At 34.1% G+C, this 23,916-nt stretch overlaps 1 protein-coding gene across 12 annotated transcripts in view; it reads right to left on the reverse strand.

Moving 5' to 3' along the window:
- The window catches only part of Dhc16F (Dynein heavy chain at 16F), a 166,846-nt gene that overhangs the window by 98,820 nt on the left and 44,110 nt on the right, over positions 1–23,916 (reverse strand). For all 12 annotated transcript variants that reach the window (XM_069812845.1, XM_069812841.1, XM_069812842.1 and 9 more), the window contains 7 exons: positions 19,874–20,003; positions 17,288–17,389; positions 10,123–10,272; positions 8,420–8,548; positions 5,669–5,926; positions 3,076–3,285; positions 936–1,148 (listed from right to left, as the gene is read on the reverse strand). In XM_069812845.1, coding sequence (XP_069668946.1) covers positions 936–1,148; positions 3,076–3,285; positions 5,669–5,926; positions 8,420–8,548; positions 10,123–10,272; positions 17,288–17,389; positions 19,874–20,003 — 1,192 coding nt within the window. The remainder of the gene's footprint in view (positions 1–935; positions 1,149–3,075; positions 3,286–5,668; positions 5,927–8,419; positions 8,549–10,122; positions 10,273–17,287; positions 17,390–19,873; positions 20,004–23,916) is intronic.

Here is a 23,916-nt window from a genome sequence, read left to right on the forward strand (position 1 = left end):
TGTGCCTAAAATGCCTATTTTCATTAAAATAGAGCCTAATTTTACAAATTTTGAGCTTATTTTAGGCGCCTAAAACTGCAATTTTTAGTGCCTAAAAATCCGATGTCTAATAATCAGCAATTGAGACTGCAGTTCTCGTTAATTCTTTCTTCAATATATTAGTGAATTTAGTACGTCACAAATGATATTAATTTTTCATATGTTTCTAAAGTTTGACAACTGATTACTCAAAATTTAAAAAAAGATAAATACCGGTAACAAGTCTTCCAATTACAATGCAGTTGTTTTATAATCATTTTAATAAACGTTTCTTACTATGTTTCATTTAACGTTCGTCATTCACCCATATGAAGCCAGTTGTGGGGACCAATTTACCACCCAGGGTGTGCCATAGGAGGCTGGTCTACACTACACGCACGATGATGATGATGATGATGATATATATTGGAATTCCAAAGGCGAAATGGAGCTCCTGGAGAAAACCCCTGTGTTACTTTGACCATGGACTTGCCCAACAAATCATAAATCAGAGGTACACAGGGGATCGAACCTGATCCACAGGATCATGAGTCCAGTGCTCTAGCCATTGAAACACTGCAATATTATTGTACTTCTTTTATGTTCCTAGACATCTTCGAACACACCAGCTCAAGTGTATCTGTTTTCCCACTGCCCTGCTCCTAATTTATGTTCTTTAATTGTGTCACGGTATTCTGGGTTATCTCTTTTGTTTCTTAAGCTTCAGTTATTTTATTCACTATAATGTTGTCAACTTTAATTGTAATTTTTTTGTGCTATTCCAGCATTTCATAACTCAAACATTGATAAAGCCTTACATGTCGTATTACAGAATTTATAGCAAATACATAATACATTAAGTTTAATTTTAATTATGACCTCAAAATATCATACAAATATCGTACTAGCATACTCACAAGAGTTTTGCTGAAGAGGTCCAGTTGACGGAGCCATTCATCCACACGGTACTTAATAGGTCCGACATGTCTGGAACTTGCAATCGTATTTATATTGATGAAGCTGTCATCAAGAATCTGTTGAACTTCTTCAATTCCACCCAGAATATAGACATCCTTATAATCTCGATGAGGAAGAACTGCAAACTCCAGGGCTTTCCAGTTATCTTCAACCTAATAAGAATAAATAGTTTCCACTTATACATTTACAAATTTGGATTCGGAACACCTCAAAATCTGTGCTTCAGTGGCTGATCATGACAATATCTTTGAAAAGTATTGGAGTGCAAGAGGTCAAATGACTTTATTGTCAAACACTTGGCATTAGAAAACAACAACAACAACAACATTTAAAAATTAAATAAGGTGATTTATGCAGCTTAAGTCTAGACTCAAATGAATGAATCGAGCCAAAACTTTAGAATGTAGACTAGAAAGCTTTTGTGGCCACATGATTAATTCACCTACATGCTTGCTTCAATGCTTATGTTTAAAGTTACATTTGAATTTTTCAGTGTAAACTGCAATACTTCATTTTGTGTCCTGAAAGAAAAAAAAAGTATATAATCGACATACACATGTACTAGAACTACAGATGCATAATAGCTTAATGCACTGAATTAAAGGCAATGGTGTTGGATGTCAGAAGTAAATGGCCAATGACTGTCAAAGAGGAACTCCAAAATGTACAGAGAAAAGTGAATGAAGGAAAGTCTTCCATTGAGGCAAACAGCAGTGTAATATTTTGTTCACCATGCAAATAGCACGACCGGAAAAACTTATATATACTAGATTGAGGATTATTTATTATTCTGTTGGATTAAAAAATTAATAATACCATCATGTAGACTGAGGATATTCAAGTAATTGCATTTTTTTTAATTGAAGCAGCAAATTTAATAACTTGTTAATTTTTGGATTCATATGAACCCTGTTTTATTTTGCATGTTTTGCAAGTTTCTGCTGTAATTGCATGTCTTTATTTAGCATGAAACTGACATGTTTTATTGTATTTTTCAACTTTGTCAATTTTTCTGTTTTGCAAAAATCATTTCTCAAAAGTCTACAAGAAAGCCTATTCTAAATATGGGCTAATTTTGGTTTTTGCCTGCAGCAACAGAGTGACTAGAACATTGGGGGCAGCCACTTGAAGTTTTGAGGCTGTGGAGAAAATTATGGCAAAAGTCAGCAGGCTTGGTCATTACAAAAAAAAAAAAAAAAAAAAAAAAAAAACTGGAAACTGTGTAGGAAAATAATCCAAGGTCAGATCTGAAAGAAATAATAAAATTGCTGGATGATGTGATAGTAAGTTAAGTGAAAAAAAAATGTCACTTATGCCACATTCTAAATACTGCCCTATCACATTCTGCAATGTTGAAAAATCAGAAGTTTATTGTAATGCAAGTTATGAGAAATGAAAGTCTATGATAGATTAATTTGTAATGAATATATAAGAATTAACTAAACATAATTTTAACTGTTTCCTTTTTGTCTTTATTTCAACTGCAATAGCTACGTACTCAAAAATCAATGTAGACCCTGTAATTGTTTAGTGAGCCAATTCAGAAATTGTTGTGACATGTTTTTATTGCTGCAGCATGTTTGCATGCATATTTTGATAGTTTTTGCAGCATCCACAGTCTACTTATAACTGATCTTCACAGCTGCGACAAGGATTTACCTTCTGAGTTCAACATATAGTGACAGCAAAATTTTAAGTGCTCTATGCTGAAGAGCAGAACATCGTCACCATAAGAAGTAAAATTCATACAGCATTCAAAGCACCCATTATTTCTACATAAGTAAGTAAACATGCAAATTACACTCAATTACAGTAAAATGTTTATCCCATCATGTATATGTTGGGACATTTTCAGATTTTGGTAACCATTTGCCTAACTTCATACAATTTCTTTACATTGATATGATGGACTTAGTTATTACTACTGTGACACATTTCACATAAACTAATCTTCTCCATACAACCATGCACGTAAACTAACTGCTTGTCAACCTTTAAGTAGATACGTACTACTTGTGGGCCTGCAAGCAGTGCGGCCACTGTCTGACTCTACTACACCCTGAACACAGTTCACACTACCTTCCTCAGCAAGCTTTCCAGTGCAGCCTCAGAAGATGCCTGTCCCGAGACCTCCTGTAATTCTGTGTCGTGTTCAAACACGCCTACACTTTCGAGAAGCAGCAATGACATCACTTCATCGGGCTGGAATTTGTAATCTAGGATGCGCTCTATCTGCATCCAGTGTCGTTGTTTCAACGATGGATTGCGCAAGTACGTGATAACAGGAAGCTGAAACAACACACAAAAGATTTAATGGTTTCTAGCGACCAGTACTGTCATTCAGAACTTCCTGAACTTTGTTAACCCGAGGATGTGAAGAATTTCGTTTACGAGGTGAGCTCACATGTTTATAATCAGATTACAAGCAGAGATGCTGGTTGGCAAAGTTTTATTTTGGCACTGATGAGAAATGTAAGGTAATTTTTTATACAGTTTTCTCAATTAAAGCACTGTTTTCTTACGTGCTGTAAATCTTCAATATTGAACACACCCAACTATAATTTGCTTCTGAAGCAAATAACGCTGAAGTTATAAGTATCATTAAAACCAATAACCCTTGATCTCGTTTAAAATTTGAACAGTAGATGTACACTTGTCATTACAATTTTACGTAGTAATATTTAAATAATTATTTTTGTATGAATCGTACTGTGTAGCTGCCATGAAGACATACAGGATGCTTTCAAATACTTTTCAATTAACGTAATGAGTGGTCCAACCTTTTTCATCTAAAATACATTCTCTATTTTTGCGTTACTGAAAAGTTTCTCAACAGCATTTACATGGTATCACAGTGAGAGATATTAATGTCCTCTTTGTTTTTTTAAATGACATTCTACATTTTGTAATCACGCACACAAAAGATTATGGAAAATGGAAAGACATAATCAGGGGATACCGAACCGATATGGGCTTACACTTCCAAGTTAAAATATCACACGTTGTATATCTGTAGGAAATTCCTCCTTCTAGCACTATTGAGGTATTCCCTCCAAATATTTTTACTGTACTAGAATAACTGTGTAGTAAAGGAGAAAACGAAATTTCTAACGAATCTGAATTCCAATACTCACACATTTTTAAATATTTCATTACCTTTAAAAACTTAAAACTTTATTTCAATAATATCACTGAATTCGTTACAACCTTGTCTATAATGTTCGTAATGAAGAGTCCTGAAGTGTCACACAAAAAACTGAAGGTGACTTTGATTTCTAGTAAATGCTCAACCACAAAGAAAATTTGTCTCCCTCTTTACAAACACTATTCCTTTCCATATAAGTGCTGCCAAAAATCTTTCACGTAACTAAAAACTAAAGAGGTATTCCAGGTAGTGAAAGTTATTGGATCACTCTGAATATGTATTTAAATGAGAACGTGCTGAACTGGAGCATATATGAAGTAATAATTCGAAATAAGTGTAAATAATAATAATAATAATAATAAATTATATTATTATCAATTTTTGCATATTATTTCTTCACAACTGAAGTCTGATAACTGTGGCTTTGGTTAGATTTCAGCTTGTTGCATTAGCTAAACAGACATCTAACAAACAAATGTTACTGTCTCCTTTCGAGACCACCCAACATAGAGGACTGGTGCTTCTTAGAAGACAATTTGCCAACAGTATATTTTATCTCTACTTTATAATTGAACAGCAAGCAAACATTCTGATGGGGGCAGATAAAAAAGTTAATTTTTTTCCTTCCACCATGTTAATAATGTCAAAAAGAAGTATTTATACAAATTTTGGTCACTCGTCTGCAATTACAAGGGCCATAAAAAAATAAGTTCGCCAGGGGTCGTTAACAGAAAGAAAACACAATTTCATTGCAAACATTTATTGGAACAGACACAGAAATTGTTGAGCTATTTATCAACATATTCCCCACCGGAATTGAGACATTTGTCATATCGTGGGATCGACAGAGAGGTGCAGACGGCTGTCAAATGCTGGTTCTGATCCCAGGCGGCTGACTTCTACGACACAAGGTTACAAAAATTGACCCCGTGGTATGACAAATATTTCAATTCCAGTGGGGGAATATGTTGACAAATAGCACAACAATTGCTGTATCTGTTTCAATAAATCTTTCCATGCAATTCTGCTTTTTTTGTAAGTGGCCCCAGGGAAAATCACTTTCTGGAGGGCCTCGTAATTTCGGTTGAGTGACCAAAATTTGTATAAGCACTTCTTTTGACATTATTAACATGGTGGAAGAAAAAAATAACTTATTTGTCTGCCCCCATCAGAATGTTTGCTTGTTAGATTTTTTATTTGGTTATTTTACGATGCTGTATCAACATCTAGGTTATTTAGCGTCTGAATGAAATGAAGGTGATAATGCCGGTGAAATGAGTCCGGGGTCCAGCACCGAAAGTTACCCAGCATTTGCTCGTATTGGGATGAGGGAAAACCCCGGAAAAAACCTCAACCAGGTAACTTGTCCCGACCGGGATTCGAACCCGGGCCACCTGGTTTCGTGGCCAGACGCGCTGACCCTTACTCCACAGATGTGGACTTCTTGTTAGATTAGAAATCTATTTGGATTCAAACATTGAAAATCTATGATATCAACCAAACAAAATTCAGCAACCATGTACTTACTTTCTCTTTCATCATTTCAACACTTGCATCCAGTTTCGGAACAATAAGATTCGGTGGCAATCCTTTTTCAAACAGATGGATGTTCTTGACATTCTTGGCTGTGATCACATTCATCTCTTCTGGGTTAAGCTTATCGAATTCGATGGTGGTCCAGACTGCTACCTGCTTCTCCCACTGCTCCACACTGTCCCATAGAAGTTGTCGTAATTTTACACCATTCATAACATCGTCAAGCATGTCAAATCGGGTAACTTCCATCTAGAGTGAACATCGTTTTAATTAAATACAATAAGTACATACAGTAGAACCTCTATTATCCGTGGTAATGAAGGGGGTGGGTTGAACGATTGATCGAAAAAATCGGATAATCCGTACCATAGAAGACTTTAATAAATTAAGTGTTGCATAATGCAGTTTCGTAATTTTCTCCATGGGCATGTGTTTTAACACATTAGGCGGTGGATCAGAAGTTTTAAATATAACAGCTCTATTGGAAAGAGTGGGTGAAGAAAGAATAATGCTGAAACTGATCAGGAAGAGAAAAAAAAACGTTTGCTGGGTCACTGACTGAGAAGAAACTGCCTACTGAAGGTTTCACTGGAAAGAATGGTGAGCAAGAGAAGATGTCGGGGCAGAAGATATCAAATAATAGACGACATTAAGATATATGGATCATATGCGGAGACTAAGAGGAAGGCAGAAAATAGGAAAGACTGGAGAATGCTGGGTTTGGAGTGACAGAACACAATGAATGAATGTCAATGACGGGTTTCTAAGAGTCATGGAAACTTTCTATGATGGATTTCTGTGGAAAGATAGGAAAAGTATAGGTCTCATGTTGTACTTTTAAGTAATTTATACACTTTATCCTTGTTTTTTATTAAATCTCGCACAGTTGTAACTCCAACCTCGTATTCCGATGTGAGATGAACCACAGTTCCTCTTTTCGATACTTAGCACAACATGTATTCTTTTGGCACTTCTGGAAAGCGTTTTGCAGAGAAATTAAACAGGTCACTCGAACAGTAGATCATAATGTGTAAGGACAAAGGAGATAATGACAGACAGATAATCCGACAATCGGTTAATAGGGTGATGGATAATCGGGGTTCTACTGTAATTACAATTGTAATACATTTTTGTGCTATTATTATTGTTACTCATACTCATGAACAGAAGCAGCTAATGTGAGAGGACAAAGACATGTTATATACAGGCTGGACTGTAAGTAATGGCATTAATTTCAGAGGGTTATTCTTTGAGATATTTCAAACAAAAAAGTTTCATACAATTTTCCTCGTTTTTCCTTTCTCTTCGAGATAAAAATTGTTTATATAAAACATTTCATTGCGTAATTTTAAAGGCATATTGGTTCCGTTAAGTTCAATGTTAATTGATAAATGAGTTCTATTCAGTCAATACTTAACATAAAACACAATAAAGCATGTTATAACAACATTTAAACAGATTTAAATCAAACGTTTTCGCCAATTTTGATTGGCATCTTCAGGTCGTGTAGGTCGAATAGAACATGTTATAATAAGTGAACACTTGGTATATGACGTTAAAAACAAAAGTTAAAACTGTAATATCACTTAAAAACAAAGACCAGAACATAGCAAAAAGCCACCACGTTGTGTGTGGAAGCACTGTGTTGAAAGAGGCATGTGTAACCCAAGGGAACAGCAAAACTCTTCTGTCATTGCAGGTACAGTTTTCAAGATAGATTTGAAGATGCTAGGAACAGGTCAGTCGTGTGGCCGTTATGGAAAGCAGGAAAAATAAAAAAATTGGAAGAACATCTTGAATCCATGAGGGTGGCGACACGACTCGTGCTTCCACACACAACGTGGTGGCTTTTTGCTATGTTCTATTCTCTGTTTTTAAGTGATATTACAGTTTTAACTTTTCTTTTTAATGTCATATACCAAGTGTTCACTTATTATAACACGTTCTATTCGACCTACACGACCTGAAGATGCCAGTCAAAATTGGCGAAAACGTTTGTTTTTAAATCAGTTTGAATGTTGTTATAACATATTTTATTGTGTTTTATGTTAAGTATTGACTGAATAGAACTCATTTATCAATTTCATTGCGTGCTTTGGGAAAGTCATTCATTTAATTTCAAATATGCTCAGTCAGTTTAAGAGAGCAGTGTATTAAGATAATCAATTATTGAAAGAATTTTAGTTTTGTCCTTTAAATGTGCAGAAATTTGATCCAAATAAATGTAACATTTTAAAATTCCTTTGCAGAACAAAAAGTTATATTTGTTCGAATCAATTTTTTGCACATTTGAATGACAAAATAAAAGTCTTTCAATCATTTACTGTTTTAATATACTGCCCTCTTAAATTGACTGAGCATATTGGGAATTAAATCAATGGTTTTTCCAAAACACGCTATGACATGTTTAACACAAAACAATTTATTTCTCGAAAAGGAAGCAAAAACGAGCATAACTTTTGTATTAAACTTTTTGTTTGAAATATCTCAAAGAATAACCCATTGAAATTAATCACATTATGTACGGTTCATTCTGTGTAATTAATAATCAGGATTTATTTTAATTTTTCATCATTACAGTTGTGTCTACATGAATATATTTTAAATAGTCGTATTTACGTAATAGTTCTTCCAACCTTCTATCCAACAGTGACGCATCACTGCCAGCTGGATGAGGTCTGGCACAGCCAAACATCAGTAATTACACGAAGACATAATAATTAATATTTCAGCGTAACTTACTCTGAATGTCTTTTGGTAATTCCTGAATTCTGTAGCTTTCTTTTGGCATTCAGCCAGCTGATCATGAAGGGCATCTAAAGTCACCTTTGCTTCTTCTGGATTTGACTCAATATCTATCAACCAGGGTTGCTGCAATAACAAGATTAATCATATATATATTCAATGACAGAAACACAGAAGAGAACGTAACTTGGGGATTCTCCCACTGACAAGTGAAATTAAATCCATAACAGAATACAGTGAAACCTCTCATTTACGGACATCGATGGGACGTAACAATCTGTCCGCATCTGGGAGGTGTCCTTTATTGGGAGGGAGGCTCCCCAATCTAACAGTACATTTATAATATGCATTATGTATTCTTTCACGCTTTAAATGAAATGTATTGCTGTAGTTTAATTCTAAATACAGTCTACTACAGTAAATTCTTTGCAACTTTGAACTACAGTAGATAAGACGGAAAAAAAGGAAAATACAGTACTGTGCCATGCAATTTTATTCTAGGTCTACAGTTACGCAGTACTATAATTTACAGTTTTCAACTTAACCTTTACGTTCAGGTGCCATGTCTCTCGAAACAGAACAACTGATTGAAGTGAAAAGAATAATCCTACTAACCAAATCATGTGTCGAATACAATTTCACGATCGCGGAAACCTGGGACCCATCAGACAGATTAAATTTTATGACTCTGTTTATCCAGCTAACAAGGGGTAGCCGGCTGGGCTAGTGGTAGCCTACAAGACCCTTATGTTATGTTTCATGTTAAAGAATTTCTGTACAGTTCTCGAAACTAAATTTTCCATTCTTGTAACACATTAGGTCTTCAAATCCAAGTTCTGTCCGCAGTCAGGAGGTAAAGCAAGCTTTAGGACTGTGAAACAGCTGTCCGTGTCCGTGTCTGAGAGTGTCCGTAAACGAGAGTTAAATTTATCATTATTTCTATATTATTTCAGTTGGGACATAAAAATCTCTCCGTATTTGAGGAGTGTCCGTATCTTGGGGGTGTCCGTAAGGAGAGGTTTCACTGTACATAGCTATTTAAGGAATAAATGAATATGCTGTTGCATTTTGCCATCTACATTGTTCAACTGTGAGCAGTATGAAAATCGGTTTTTATGCATTATGGAAATTTATTGATTATTTCTTATCACAATGTAAACTTCGTAAGTTAAAATAAACTGTTACTGCAAATGACATAATTTAACATTTACATTTTGTGCAATAACTAAGATAACTGCAATTTTATGTAAGCCTAAATTTTCACATTGTCATGATTGCAACTTTTCACATTTCTTTCTCCTTAATCAGTTCACAAGTCATATTCACTGCCGGACACTTCTTACAACCACACATTCGAAACATAAGCATGAGAATTATAGTAATCCCTATTATATGAGGAATTTGTAACCGTGGTTTCAGTATTACGCAGTTAACCTCAGCATCTTAATCTGAAGAGTTTCACACTAATTTTAAATTTAGTCACACTCCTCTATATTCATAAATTTTGATAATATCAGTCACTAACATTGTCCTTAGTGACATTACCCTCACTATTAATTTTTCACTGTCCTGCAGTAGCAGCTTACCAAAGAGATATTTACTAGGTTTGCTATTATCCACAGTTTCATGTAACCATGGTAGATTTTAGACTGTATCCCCTGCGGATACAGACACAACATGAAGTTTGTCTGTCAACTTACATTGGCTTCCTCTTTGATGTCTCCAACTTCAGCCAGAAGATCTGTAATATCCTTATTTATCTGTTCATTAAACTTGCCAACCATTTTTGTTTTCTCATTAACTTTCCTGTCAACCAGATTTCTCAAAGCTGTTAACGTAACTTGAAAGCCCTAAAATAATTTTTTTTTAAAAGTTTACAATTAGTACATTTTATAAGAACATCAAATATGTATATTTAATCCATACAGGGATGGAACAGGTCAGATTGCTAATTCTTAATGAAAGTAGATGAACATGGTAACAGTGAAGATTAATGTAGTGCTGGCAACAGCAGTGATTGGCGCAATGGTGACAGGAACAAAGAAATAATTGATGATGGTGCTGGTATTATGTTTTTAAATATCAAATCTACGTATATGAGAGAAATAAATTTGCATTTTCATAAAAAAAAAACATTAACGTAATGAATAGAGGTAAATTACAGCCAAATTATTTTAGTTTAGTTATTGCATTTATTTAAAAACTTAAAAAAGTCACCGTAATGGATATGAAATATGCATCCCAATGGTGTCCCTTAAAGCACTGATAGGTTCTGGTCTGCAAGCTTATTAAAGTACGGAAAACAAATTGAATTTGTAACACACAAATTAAAAAGGGATTCCATATCATTGGAAGCAGAACAAGGGATGTGCCTAATGGTACCTAGTCCAGGGACACTTTACTGCTTAAAACAGTAAAAACAACACTATACCAGTATAAGAAGGATTTCCACAGAATTAAGCTTATGTGTGTCTCTACATTCGGCTGGGAGAAGACTGCACAAACTGAGCCCAAAATCCTCCATCATACACAGCCATAGTGTCAAAATACAATTGAAGACTGGAATTGGGAAATGCTGAAACTTCAAAATATTAAATTATCAGGAAACAAGAAAAAACATAAAAATTGATATTAAAATTAAAATGGAAATTCTTAATAGTTTCACATCACTTTTAACACCTAACTTGAACAATGTCTCAAAATCACATTAATTTTGGGATGCATTCTCATATAAAAATGATCATTTTGGTAAGGATGTATGTGCTATGCTGCATTGCCAAGAAAATGCTGAATGTGCTATGCAGTACTGCACAGTATTATTATTACATAAGTGGTGTTTAATTAGCTATTGCTTTACCCAGGGAAGCAAATAATAATAATAATAATAATAATAATAATAATAATAATAATAATAATAATAATAATAATAATAATAACAACAATAATAAATTATTTATCATTAATATTTATGTGCTGTACAACAGCCAGAGGCCAATTAAAGTTCAGCACAATACAAAACAATAGACAATAATACAAAAAGACGAAATAATAAAATGAATATAAAAAAACAATGGAATATAAATAATGATAATGAGAGTAAACAAATACAATACTAACAAAATACATGATAATAATAATAATAATAATAATAATAATAATAATAATAATAATAATAATTTTTATTTATTTATTTGTTTATTTACTAATATTTATTGTGCTGTACCACAGCCTGGGCCAATAACAGTTTAGCACAAGATAAAAGTTAGCACAAGATCTACAATGAACAAGGAATTACAAAAACAGTGCATAAAAATAATTATTATATTAGAAAACAAATAAAATAACAATAATGACAAAATTAATAGATAATTCCAAAATACATGATATAGACCCAATTCAAAAACAACACAAATGAATGAATTGAAATGTAGTAGTAGTAGTAGTAGTAGTAGTAGTAATAATAATAATTATTATTTATTTATTTTATTTATTTAGAATATTAACGTGCAAAAACAACAGCACAAGGCCAATTACAGTTTTGCACGATACAAAACAGAACAAAACAACAAATGATGATGAGAATGAATGATAGAAAATGGCAATGAGATGAAATACAAACAATATAATGGTCTACATCAATCATTGATCAAATAATAATTATAAAATTATAAAATTAGTACAATGAGAATTGAAATAATGGAATGGTCTACATGAATCAATAGACCAAATGCAAGAAATAAAATGGACAAATAATTATTAAAATTAGATCAGTGAGTTAAAAACTCAAAGATATACTACACATTAAATGGATCCAAGTTGAATCCATGCAAATTAGCATATTTAATGCATCTGCAGACCGGAGAGAGAGATTTAGGATTCTTATTATAAAACAATTTATGAAATCTTAAACCTTTAGCAGGAATACGAAGACTGATATTGCTTATGAAAGATTCACAATCAATATCACCCTTAATGACTTTACAAAAAAATAAATAATCAAGATCCTGACGTCTGGTGAACAAACTACCGCAATTGAAATAATTGCATTTAATCTCATAGTTATAATCGGAATTTGGTAAAAATCTATAAGAACACAAGGAAATAAATTTTCTTTGAATATTCTCCAATTTAGCCGAGTCAGTGGAAGTAATGGAGTTCCATACAACAGATGCATATTCAAGCTTGGATCTAACCAACGTATAGTATAAAATTAATAAACACATAGGAGTGGAAAAAGAATAAGTTATAGACCTAATTAAACCAAGCATTCTTAACGAATGGGTATAAATATATTGCACATGATCATGGAAATATAATTTTGAATCAAGTAGGACACCAAGATCTCTAATACAATCTTTCCTAGTAATTACGACATTACTGAGAGAATAGTTAAATTTTAGGGAGATAGTTTTCCGTGAAAAGGAAATAACAAAAGTTTTGGATTGATTAATTTTCATTCCATTTTCAACAGACCATTGTGAAATTGAATTAATGTCATTTTGAAGAATTTGACAATCAACCAAACTATTAATTTTGCGAAAGATTTTGAGATCATCCGCAAATAAAAGGCAGCTAGAACTTATTCTTTTACTTATATCATTTATAAATAATAAAAATAAGAGAGGTCCCAATGTAGACCCTTGAGGAACACCGCATAAACTATTAAATGGAACCGAGAGAGAATTACCTAGTCGAACACAAGACTGTCTATCTGTTAAATAATTTTCAAACCAATTAACGTAGTTAGTGGAGAGATCAAAATTACTTAATTTATTTAATAAAATTTTGTGAGAAACAACATCAAATGCTTTGCTAAAATCAAAATAAATTGAGTCATTTTGACCTTGATTTTCAACTATAGGCATTATGAGATTAAGATAGGAAACTAAATTAGTAGTTGTAGATTTCCCTCTTGTAAATCCATGTTGGGCCGAATTGATCTTATTTTTGACATAAAATGAGATGTGTTTGTGAATAATTTTTTCAAAAATTTTAGAAAAATTGTTTAGGATAGAAATGGGTCTATAATTAGTAACACTGTTTTTATTACCATTTTTGAAAACTGGAATAATGGATGCTTCCTTCCAAAGTGACGGGTAAATTCCTGTTTTTAAGCTAAGATTGAATAAAAAAGTTAAAACAGGCAAGAGAATATTAGAGCAACCCTTGATTATAAAATTAGGAATGCTATCAGTACCTTTACATTTATTAGGCTTTAGCTTTTTAATAGCTTTATTTACATCATCGAATGTAATATTAGGCAGGGACAAACAGTCAGTAATATTAGAATCATTAGTAATGAAATTAGAGTTACAATTTTGTTGAACAGATTTAAATTGACAAGCAAATGCATTTGCAATTTCTTTTTCATCTGTGATGTGAACGCCATTTATTATTAGTTCTGTGGGATTACTATTAGTTTTTCGAAAAGTTTCTACATATTTCCAAAATTTATTTGGTTCATGCTTTAGGTTATCATCAATTGATTGTAACCATTTGAATTTATCAGATTTAATCATGGCTTTCACTTGTTTTCTAAAATTAGAAAAAATTTGATAATGATGATCAGTTTTATATTTTTTGTAATTTTTATGAGCTTTATTTTTTTTCTTTATAAGCTGACGTAAATCGATTGAAAACCATTTAGGATAGTGCGATTTTTTAACAAAGGTGACAGGGACACAAAGGGATATAGCATTGTTAATAATTCGAGACAAGGAATTTGCAGCAGTGTTTACATCAGTAGTCTGATATATGATAGTCCAATCATAATTGTATAGAACAGAATAAAGATTCAGATAATCACCTTGAGAATAATTTAAATAAGAACTGATTAGAGAGTGTTCCGGTAACGATAATTTTACTTCAATATAAATAGAGATAGATGGATGATAAGTATCCTCTAAAACTAGAGAGTGATCGGCAAGTTTAACTGTACTGTTTTTATCATTAGTAAAAACCAAATCAAGAAGCTTTTTACTCATAACGGTAGAGTTAATTTCAATTAATCCAAGAAGGCAGGACGAGGAATATAAATCCTTAGCCTTAATTTTAGAGTAATAATGAGTATCATTAAGATTGGAACCAGTTGTCCAGTCCATACCAGGAGTATTAAAATCACCAAGGATTACTATTCTAAAATTATGAGTGTCGAGATTTTTTTCAAGAAAATTAAGATAAGATTTTAAGTGAATATGATCTGTATCAGGAGAGAAATAATGGTTACCTAATAACATATTAAAACCATCAGTCATTCTAAGTTCAACCCAAACGCATTCACTAATAATTTCTAAGTCAAAACGTCTTTTAGTAAAAGGTAACTGGTTGCTAATCGCTGTTAGGACACCACCACCTCTTTTTTTGTTAGTGTCTTCAAACAGTCTATCTGCACGAAACACAGTATAGTTATTTGGAAATAAATTAGAATTAATAACTGACTCAGATAACCATGTTTCAGTGAGACAGATAATGAGATCATTATTAATCACTATATTCACTATATTCTGAAAAATTTCATCAACTTTAGTGTTAAGTCTTCGAACATTTTGGTAGAAAATCTCGAGATGATTAATAGAACTGAAAATTGAAAATGAGAGCGAGCAAGACTAAGACTAAGAGGCATTTCCTGAGAATCAACAGAGTTCGAATTAGCAGAATGCGCAAAGTGCTGCTCAGGCTTTAATTTACCATAAAATGGTGCAATTAGGCAACCAGCAGGCCAAACTTCAGGTTTGTTAATGGAATCGAAATCCCTCACATCAACAGTGATGTGAAAGGAAGAATATGATTGATATTTGGTTTTTAGTTTAGTTACAGCAAGAGATCTTAGCTGAAGTTGATTCTTCAGGGAGTCCTCTATACTGTTTGTGTTGACTTTGGAACTAAATCTCGAAACAAATAGAGATTTAGTTTTAATTCTCTCAGGGGCCATTTCAATGCTACTCATGGCCAATGTTCCAACTTTAGGTTCTCTTTTTTTATATTTTTTTGCGAGTAACTAATTGAAAACCATCAGATACATTGGCAGAAGTTGAAGCATTGGCCTGATTTAGTTCAATATTGTTATGTCTATCATTAGCAGGAGGAGTTGTTGACACAGACTTCCTTGTTGCTGACGCATCAGAATTGCAAGTATGCAAGTTGTCAGCAGCTTTGTTCACAGACACTACCTTGCTATATGATTTCTTAATGGGGTCATTAGACTGACCAACAGAAGAAATACTATGAGATGATTTAGAGGGGCAGCACCCCTTTGATAACATTTCTGCCATTTTAACATTTAGGATAGAATTTTCATTTGCAAGTTCAGCGTAAGACTTCCTAGGGCCCTTAGCTTGCACAGATTCATATTGCATTGATTCAGAAGGGAGATTACCCTTATTAGTGAGTACATTAGAATTAGTTTTCACAAAAATTTCGGCCACCTGAATTTTCAGAGCCGCATTTTCGTTCTTAAGTTCTATCATCTCCTTTTGGAGACTCTTCACATATTCCAAAATGTCGCTCACTGTGTCCAGAATGTTCACACTATTTAGTCGAACAGTCTCAACCTGGACGGAAAGTGAATCTACTGAAGGCAGGCTCGGTAGGTTGAGATCCCTTGAAGGTAAAACGACTTTTTTTTGTAGGTGAGATCACTTTTTTCTCACCTGGAGCAGTAGGACGCACTGGCGTGTTGTCCCCCTGTGTTGATTTCATTGCACTCACATACTTATTACACTTAAAAGTAGAACTGCCACTCTGCATGTAGATATCATACTCGGCCTCACCAATATTTACGCAATTGAGATGATAACGAAGACCACAAGGCCCTGCACACTTCAGAAACTTTTGCCTTCCAAAGAAAGGCAAGTTACAAACAAGACAGATGTCTTTACTAGGCGCCATATCCAAATTACAACTTCGATGCACCTGCTGTATGCTGCAAGTTACGGGAGCTACACGCACACGAACAGCATGACGGCTCACGACAGAATGACGGCTCACGACCGAATAATAATAATAATAATAATAATAATAATAATAATAATAATAATAATAATAATAATAATAATCTGAAAGTTATAATTTATAAAACAATTATATTACCGGTTCTACTGTACGGTTGTGAAACTTGGACTCTCACTTTGAAAGAGGAACAGAGGTTAAGGGTGTTTGAGAATAAGGTTCTTCAGAAAATATTTGAGGCTAAGAGGGCTGAAGTTACTGGATAATGGAGAAAGTTACATAATGCAGAACTGCGTGCATTTTATTCTTCACCTGACATAATTAGGAACATTAAATCCAGACATTTGAGATGGGCAGGGCATGTAGCACGTATGGGCGAATTCAAAAATACATACAGATTTTTAGTTGGGAGGTCGGAGGGAATAAGACCTTTGGAGAGGCCGAGAAGTAGATGGGAGGATAATATTAAAATTGATTTGAGGGAGGTGGGAGATTATGGTAGAGACTGGATTAATGTTGCTCAGGATAGGGACCGATGGCAAGCCTATGTGAGGACGGCAATGAACCTGCGGGTTCCTTAAAAGCCATACGCAAGTAAGTAAATAATACCAGTATTATTATTATTATTATTATTATTATTATTATTATTATGATGATGATGATGATGATTATTATTATTATTATTATTATTATTATTATTATTATTATTATTATTATTATTATTATTATTATTATTACTGTATTTTTAAAATGCTACTCTACCTCTTCTTTATAACGGCAGAAGAAGTTATACTAGTTATATTGTTTCAGTATGTAAATACTTCAAATGAAACTTCTTAAATTTGGCCGACTCATGCTGTTAGGAATTTCTTTAGCAATATAATTGATATTCAGTAGTTATCTTCATAGATCACTCACCAAATAATTTGCTTGTTCTTCTGGTGCAGCAGGAACTTGGAATTCATCAATAATATCATAGAGTTCCTTTGTGTAATCCATTTCAATTTCCATCTCGTCTACCTAAAATGAAAATTTGTTTAAGAACATTTGATCTGTACACCAGACAGTATGATGACGTGATTGTCTGATACACCATCTATACTGCATCAATGTTTTAAAGTCCAGCACCTGTGTGTTATGTAAAGATCAGACCTCTGTAATGAATGCAGACCATCTACTAAATGTACAGGACTATGTAAACAGAGAAAAACAAACATCAACAGATCAAATAAGTCTAGATTGGGAAGCTCGAAGGAAAATGAAGATTCTGCCACTGGAAACTATCTAACAATTTGATAATTTTAAAATGTATTATTAGCATATTTTAAGGAATCGGTAGAATGTTCGAATGCGATTGGAGACGAAAAATCATAAATAACTTAAGATGGACAGTCTGGAAAAAACAACTTCCCGAAGGGAACTGTTAATGAACTCACGTCGAAATCTCCCCTCAAACTATACACGTTATCACTCTCCATAGCAGATAGACAAATACATGAAACTGCTGCTCTGATTAACTGTAAAGTTGCAAAATGAAGTCTTGAATAAAAGATTATCAAAAATTTGAATAGATCCGGCCTTGAGTAGATAGTGCTTACTTAGATGGCACAGCATGTTGGGGTACAACCTTATCTCGTGTGTTACGTGACAGGAGAGGCACTCAAGGAACCATCTCAGCCATTCTCTCCAAGTACGCCCCACTGTTTCTTAATACAACATTCCAAGTAAGTTTTCACATTCTTACAGATCTTATGGGCATCTTTTTTTTTTCCTAAATGCTGCTGAGATCATGTGCAGTTTGCGTGGATGTTTCGACATGAACTCATTAACAGTTCTCCTGTAAGCTTAAGGATACACTGAAGTAAAATTTGAATTTTCTTAACCGTTTGAGATACATGTTTGAAAATTTGTACACATCATGCTGCATATAAATAGCCTCTGTACAAAGTCTCATCTCATTTGGTCCAAAATTATATGAATTATGAAAATTTTTGTAAATTTGAACTGTATTTTCAAAAATCACTACCTACTCCTACAAATTTCAAAATGTTCGCCCAAAATGTATTCCATATACATTTCAATTTTCCTCAAACATAACTTGGTATTTACTTTTTTCTGATTATTTCTCCAGAGCTAAGAAAAAATTATATTACACAATCACAGATAAAAATTGTATGTAAGCAAAAAAAATCGCTAAAAAATTTTGAAGTTTAAAGAAAATCCTGAAGCACATCTTCAAGACCTACGTAAAAATCATGCATATAGTACCAAAGTTTGAGGAGTAGCATTTTGAGTAAGCAATATACGTACATATGAAAAATGCAAGTGGAGAAAACCGAGTTTAAAAGTATAAAGGCCACCCAGAGTGTGTAACTTTTTAATTAAATGTCAGCCGAAGCAGCCGATTGAAGGGACCTATCTGTATGAAAATTTGTGAAGAGGTTCTCTGAACCATATAAAATATTTAATGTTAAAAACGAAAAATCGAATTTTCTAACAAAATTGACAAAATTTCAACTCAGTGTCCTTAAACAATTTCTAGTGTGGGCTTCAGATTTATTCAATGTAGGATTATGAAACTTCAATGAAGTTGAATTACTGAAAACTACAGTTCGAAAATCTAAAACACAAAATGAGCAATCAGAAATGTTATTTGGGGACTACAATCGAATAAAAGTATAGCTGTCAATAAACCGGGCTAAAATTTTATAAAATAGTACAGCTTACAAATATGCACATTGTTTCATAACAAACTTGTCATGAAAACACAACTAAACCAAAATAACTTTCACACAGGACACAGTTCTATAATAAAATGAAGATAAACGTAAACTAAATTCTGCAAGAGGGGTTGAGTGAAATTACAGACTCAACTACCTATACTGTTAAGTGAATACGTGTCAGCCTTTACAAGAATATGTTCAATTTGCCATTTTCTCATGATGCGACTCTACTACCCATCTAATTCTTTCCATCTTCAACGTCTTTTTCGTTATAAACAGGCAGTGGTCTGTCAACAGTAGTACTATACACTCGGAATTAAGACCAGAGAACAATAGTTACACTGTAAGAGTACCAAGTTGTAGTCTGTGGTGAGAACAAAATTCCAATGACGTAACTCAGGTGAGTTCAGTAATTACAATAACTTAAACTGTGTCTAATTTAACTATGTCACCATGGTGGTCTAGTGACAAGAGCTCTGGACTTATAATCCTGTGGACTCGGGTTCGATCCCCAGTGTATCCCCGATTTATAACTTGTGTTGGCCAAGCCTGTGGTCCAAGTAACACAGGGGTTTTTTCCGAGTGATGCGGTTCCCTATGGCATCCCAACAATTCTCCATCATGATCTCATCTCATCACGGGTGTAGCATAGACCACCTCCTGTGGCGCATCCTGGGCAACGACTCTGTCAGTAAAATGGTCTACACAACTAGCTTCATATGAGTGAATGACGGAAGTCAAGTACCTGCCAATAGAAAAAAAAAATAACTACTGAACTCACCATTCTGGGAGCCTTCTCTAAGAATGAGAGGTATTCCACGTAATTGAGTGTGGTTACTGGTTCCATTTGTAGGCAAGACTGAGCGTGCTGAGCTTGACCAATCAATGTGTTTATTTTCTCTTTGCCAATTCTGTAAAGAAAGATAAAATGAAACGGATTTATAATTGAATTAAGTGACTACAAGAGTAATTCACTAATTTATACAGGAATTTACATAGTTTATTGTTAGGAACATTTTAAGTACTGGCTGCAAAAGGGTATCTGTCGGATACAGGGGGGAGAGCCATTAATCCTTCCCATTGAAGGCTTTAAGGAACCAACCTGGACAAATACCCAATGTCCCATCCCTACCTTCCCGTGGTGCAGCAATTAATAAGCATAATTTTTACAAGCTGAACTAAAGGGAGGGGCTACTCATCCATTAGAACTGGTCAGCTTGATGAGTTAATGACTGAATTTGGTATAATTTTCCTCTATTCAATACCCAATTCCCTCTTTACCCTTTCCTATCCAGTCCTCTGACTGAACTCTTACTTTCTTCGACCCTGACGGCATTAGAGCATTCGAGGCCTAGGGGTTCATTTCCCTTTCCTTCCTCCTCTTTCTACTTTTCTGTTCCTAGTGCTGACCTGCTATGGCACTAAAATCGTCCTCCAGTGGCTTAAGGAGGGAAAGCTGGTGATCAACAAGATCTCCCAGCTAGGTCCAATGGACCCGTCAACCAACAGCAGGTGTGGTCCTCCAGCCATTCTGGAGGTTGTATGTGAATGAAGTAGCCACCAAAACGTTAAAATATGGTGTTCACTTAAATCGGCTACAACTTGCCATTTTCACAATCTGTGCTTCAGTGGCTGGTCATGATAATATCTTTGAAAAATATTGGAGTGCAAGAGGTCAAATGACTTTATTGTCAAACGCCTGGCATTAGAAAACAACATTTTAAGTACTGGTAATAAACTTCATGTTGTGCAGATGCATTCAATTCTCAAGCAGGGGGTATCACGACACCACTAAGGGTTGCTCCACCAAATATCCTCAGATATTAAAACTTGAGTTTGTTGAGTGTCGAAATTCAATGTGGGCGAAAAATGGCCAACAAATTTTGCCTGGTGCCCTCAAATCCATTTTAATATTATCTTCCCATCTACGTCTCGGCCTCCCCAAAGGTCTTTTCCCCTCTGGCCTCCCAACTAACATTCTATATGCATGTGTGGATTCGCCCATACGTGCTACAGAGATCTCCTACGTGCTATAAATATGCGACTTGAGGCCCACACCTTCACTTCCTGTTCAGAAGAAGCCATGCTAAGGATTTTATTATTCTTTAAAATCCATTACCCTCGGCTGGGTTCGAACTGACAAATCTAGAATACAACAGCTATGTAACTGTTGGAATGAACACACTGAATACAGCAACCCTGGACACTAATACCCAACTACCCCTTAACTAACCACTCCACTTTCCCTGGCTGAGACAGTAATATTTTGATCCTTTACAAGTAGACAGTAAGGTAACCATTGCTCAGTGATGGATTTTATAAGGCAAGTTTCCAGTCGATCGCACTACAATTTCCACAAGGCATAAGGACTAGAATAATAATTGTTGCATTCAGGAAGGGCACCATAGCAACGGATATGTGACATACAAATCTATAACTAAACCTGTAACAAATTTAAATGTAACACGGCATTTTAGGCTTCCCATATGAATATTCTACAATAATAATTATCATCATGATTTTCTTTAGGACAGACACGAATAACGAAGCTAGAAGAGCTGAAACATATGAGTGACAATAAGCTTCCCAATGTAAATACTGAAAACATTGTAAGACTTAGTTATTGAATTTCACAGCAAATTCTAAAAAATATGAAGTCCTAACGTGAGCTGTGAGTTTGTTAAAAAATATCCATTGTAGCAGCCGACGAAATAGGCCCTGAGAAACTTAGTTTATTTAAAATTCTATGCTTTCTCGACATAAAGTGAAAAGTAGAATAGAAGAAATGGAGTTTGACATTGGAAGCAAATTAGAAATTTTAATAAAAATTTTCTTTGTGATTTCTGTTTGGATTAGATAAAAGCACTGATGTTAGCAACACTTCACAATCAATCGTATTTGAAGAGTCCACTGCAAGAATTATGGATGTCACTTTCTTGTCGAAAATGAACCAAGACTGTCAATGCATAGCTTAAGACATATAGAATGTACATAGAGAGTTCTATGGCATTAATAGTGATAGTCATTGTCCAGTAATGATCGGAAAATCACAATTAAGCTTTGAGCGCTAAGCATTTCAAACTTTCAATTGCTTCTCCTGCAAAATATATTCCAAATGACATCCATCATTCTTGCAGTGGACTCTTCATTTATTAGGGAGGTAATTCTAATTTTAATATCCATGAAGGATTGTTAGATCTTCTGATACTCATTCAAGCTTGACAGATTTTCATCTAGTATGACTTCTCAGACTTTCACCAACATCTCATGACTCAAGCACACAAATTGTTAAAAAGTAGAAAATGCCGTCCATTTTCATGTGAGCTTGAGTAACACTGACTAACACTGTATTTAATAGTGCTCCCAAGTTGCCAATTCTAGTTTAAGAGAACAATTTGTTTTTTTTTTCTTTTGTTTAGTTTTTGTTAAAATGAGATAAAAAACTTAAAATTCACACCTGTGGAGTAACGGCTAGTGCGTCTGGCTGCGAAACTAGGTGGCCCAGGTTCGATTCCCGGTGGGGGCAAGTTACCTGGTTGAGGTTTTTTCCGGGGTTTTCCCTCAACCCGATATGAGCAAATGCTGGGTAACTTTCGGTGCTGGACCCCGGACTCATTTCACCGGCATTATCACCTTCATCTCATTCAGATGCTAAATAGCCTAAGATGTTGATAAAGTGTCGTAAAATAACTTACTAAAAAAAAGCTTAAAAACAGTTTATTTTGTAGTCATGGTTTTCTTCCATGAAATATGGACAGAAATAGTGATTTAGTAAAGATATAAGTTCCACCATTGATGCAACTACAAATGCGTGACAGTAAAGTAACTAGTTTTTGCTATAAAAAAGAGGGATAAAAAAGGCAAAATTACTTTCCTTCTCGGCTTGTTAGTTTCAGGGAAAAACTCAATAATGACAGCAGATCATCTTCACACATGTCCAGCATTAGCTGCTGTAGAATTGACTTCAGCATCAAAATTATATTGCGAAGCAAGAAGGAGAATGGAGTTCATCCAAGTTCCTGGGCATTAGACTATTATTACTACTACTACTACTACTACTACTACTACTACTACTACTACTACTACTACTACTACTACTACTACTAGTTCTTAAGGCTGTTGAAAACAGTGATTATGTTAGAAATTAATAAAATAAAGGAAAGATCTTTCAAGCTACGTGTGTGTTATTACTAGACATCGGATTTTTAGGCACTAAAAATTGCAGTTTTAGGCGCCTAAAATAAGCTCAAAATTTGTAAAATTAGGCTCTATTTTAATGAAAATAGGCATTTTAGGCACATCAAGGTATCATACTTATTTCTTTCACTGAAATTTTTAGTTATACACTAAAATACGCACAAAAAAGTATGTTTAAACATTAAAAAAGAATACTATATTATATTTATAAATAGAGCTGCACAAATTTAATATATTGAAACTAATGAAATAATGATTATTGATATCAAGATTACTCATTTTAAGTTATTGAAATTCAGTTCCATGCTCAGACTTTATTATAATTATCTGCACAGTACACCACCAGAATTTTTTCTAAATTCTCCACAGTTAACCTTTGCCTTTTGTCACTGAGAATCATTTTGAAAGCAGAAAAACTTCTTTCAACCGAAACTGATGTGAGAGGCGCAAATTTTAAATTAGGTACAATAGAAACATCAATACTTACTGCAACATTTACACTTTCCCCCGATATCACTCTTGATACTTTTTCCAACAATGAAAATCCTACATTCTTATTTAATACGTTGTCCCACTTATTTTTAACTTTTTTCCCAGTTTCGCCTAAAGCAGAATGTATGTTCACTT

Source organism: Periplaneta americana, chromosome 16, assembly GCF_040183065.1.
Source record: "Periplaneta americana isolate PAMFEO1 chromosome 16, P.americana_PAMFEO1_priV1, whole genome shotgun sequence".
NCBI lineage: Eukaryota > Metazoa > Arthropoda > Insecta > Blattodea > Blattidae > Periplaneta > Periplaneta americana.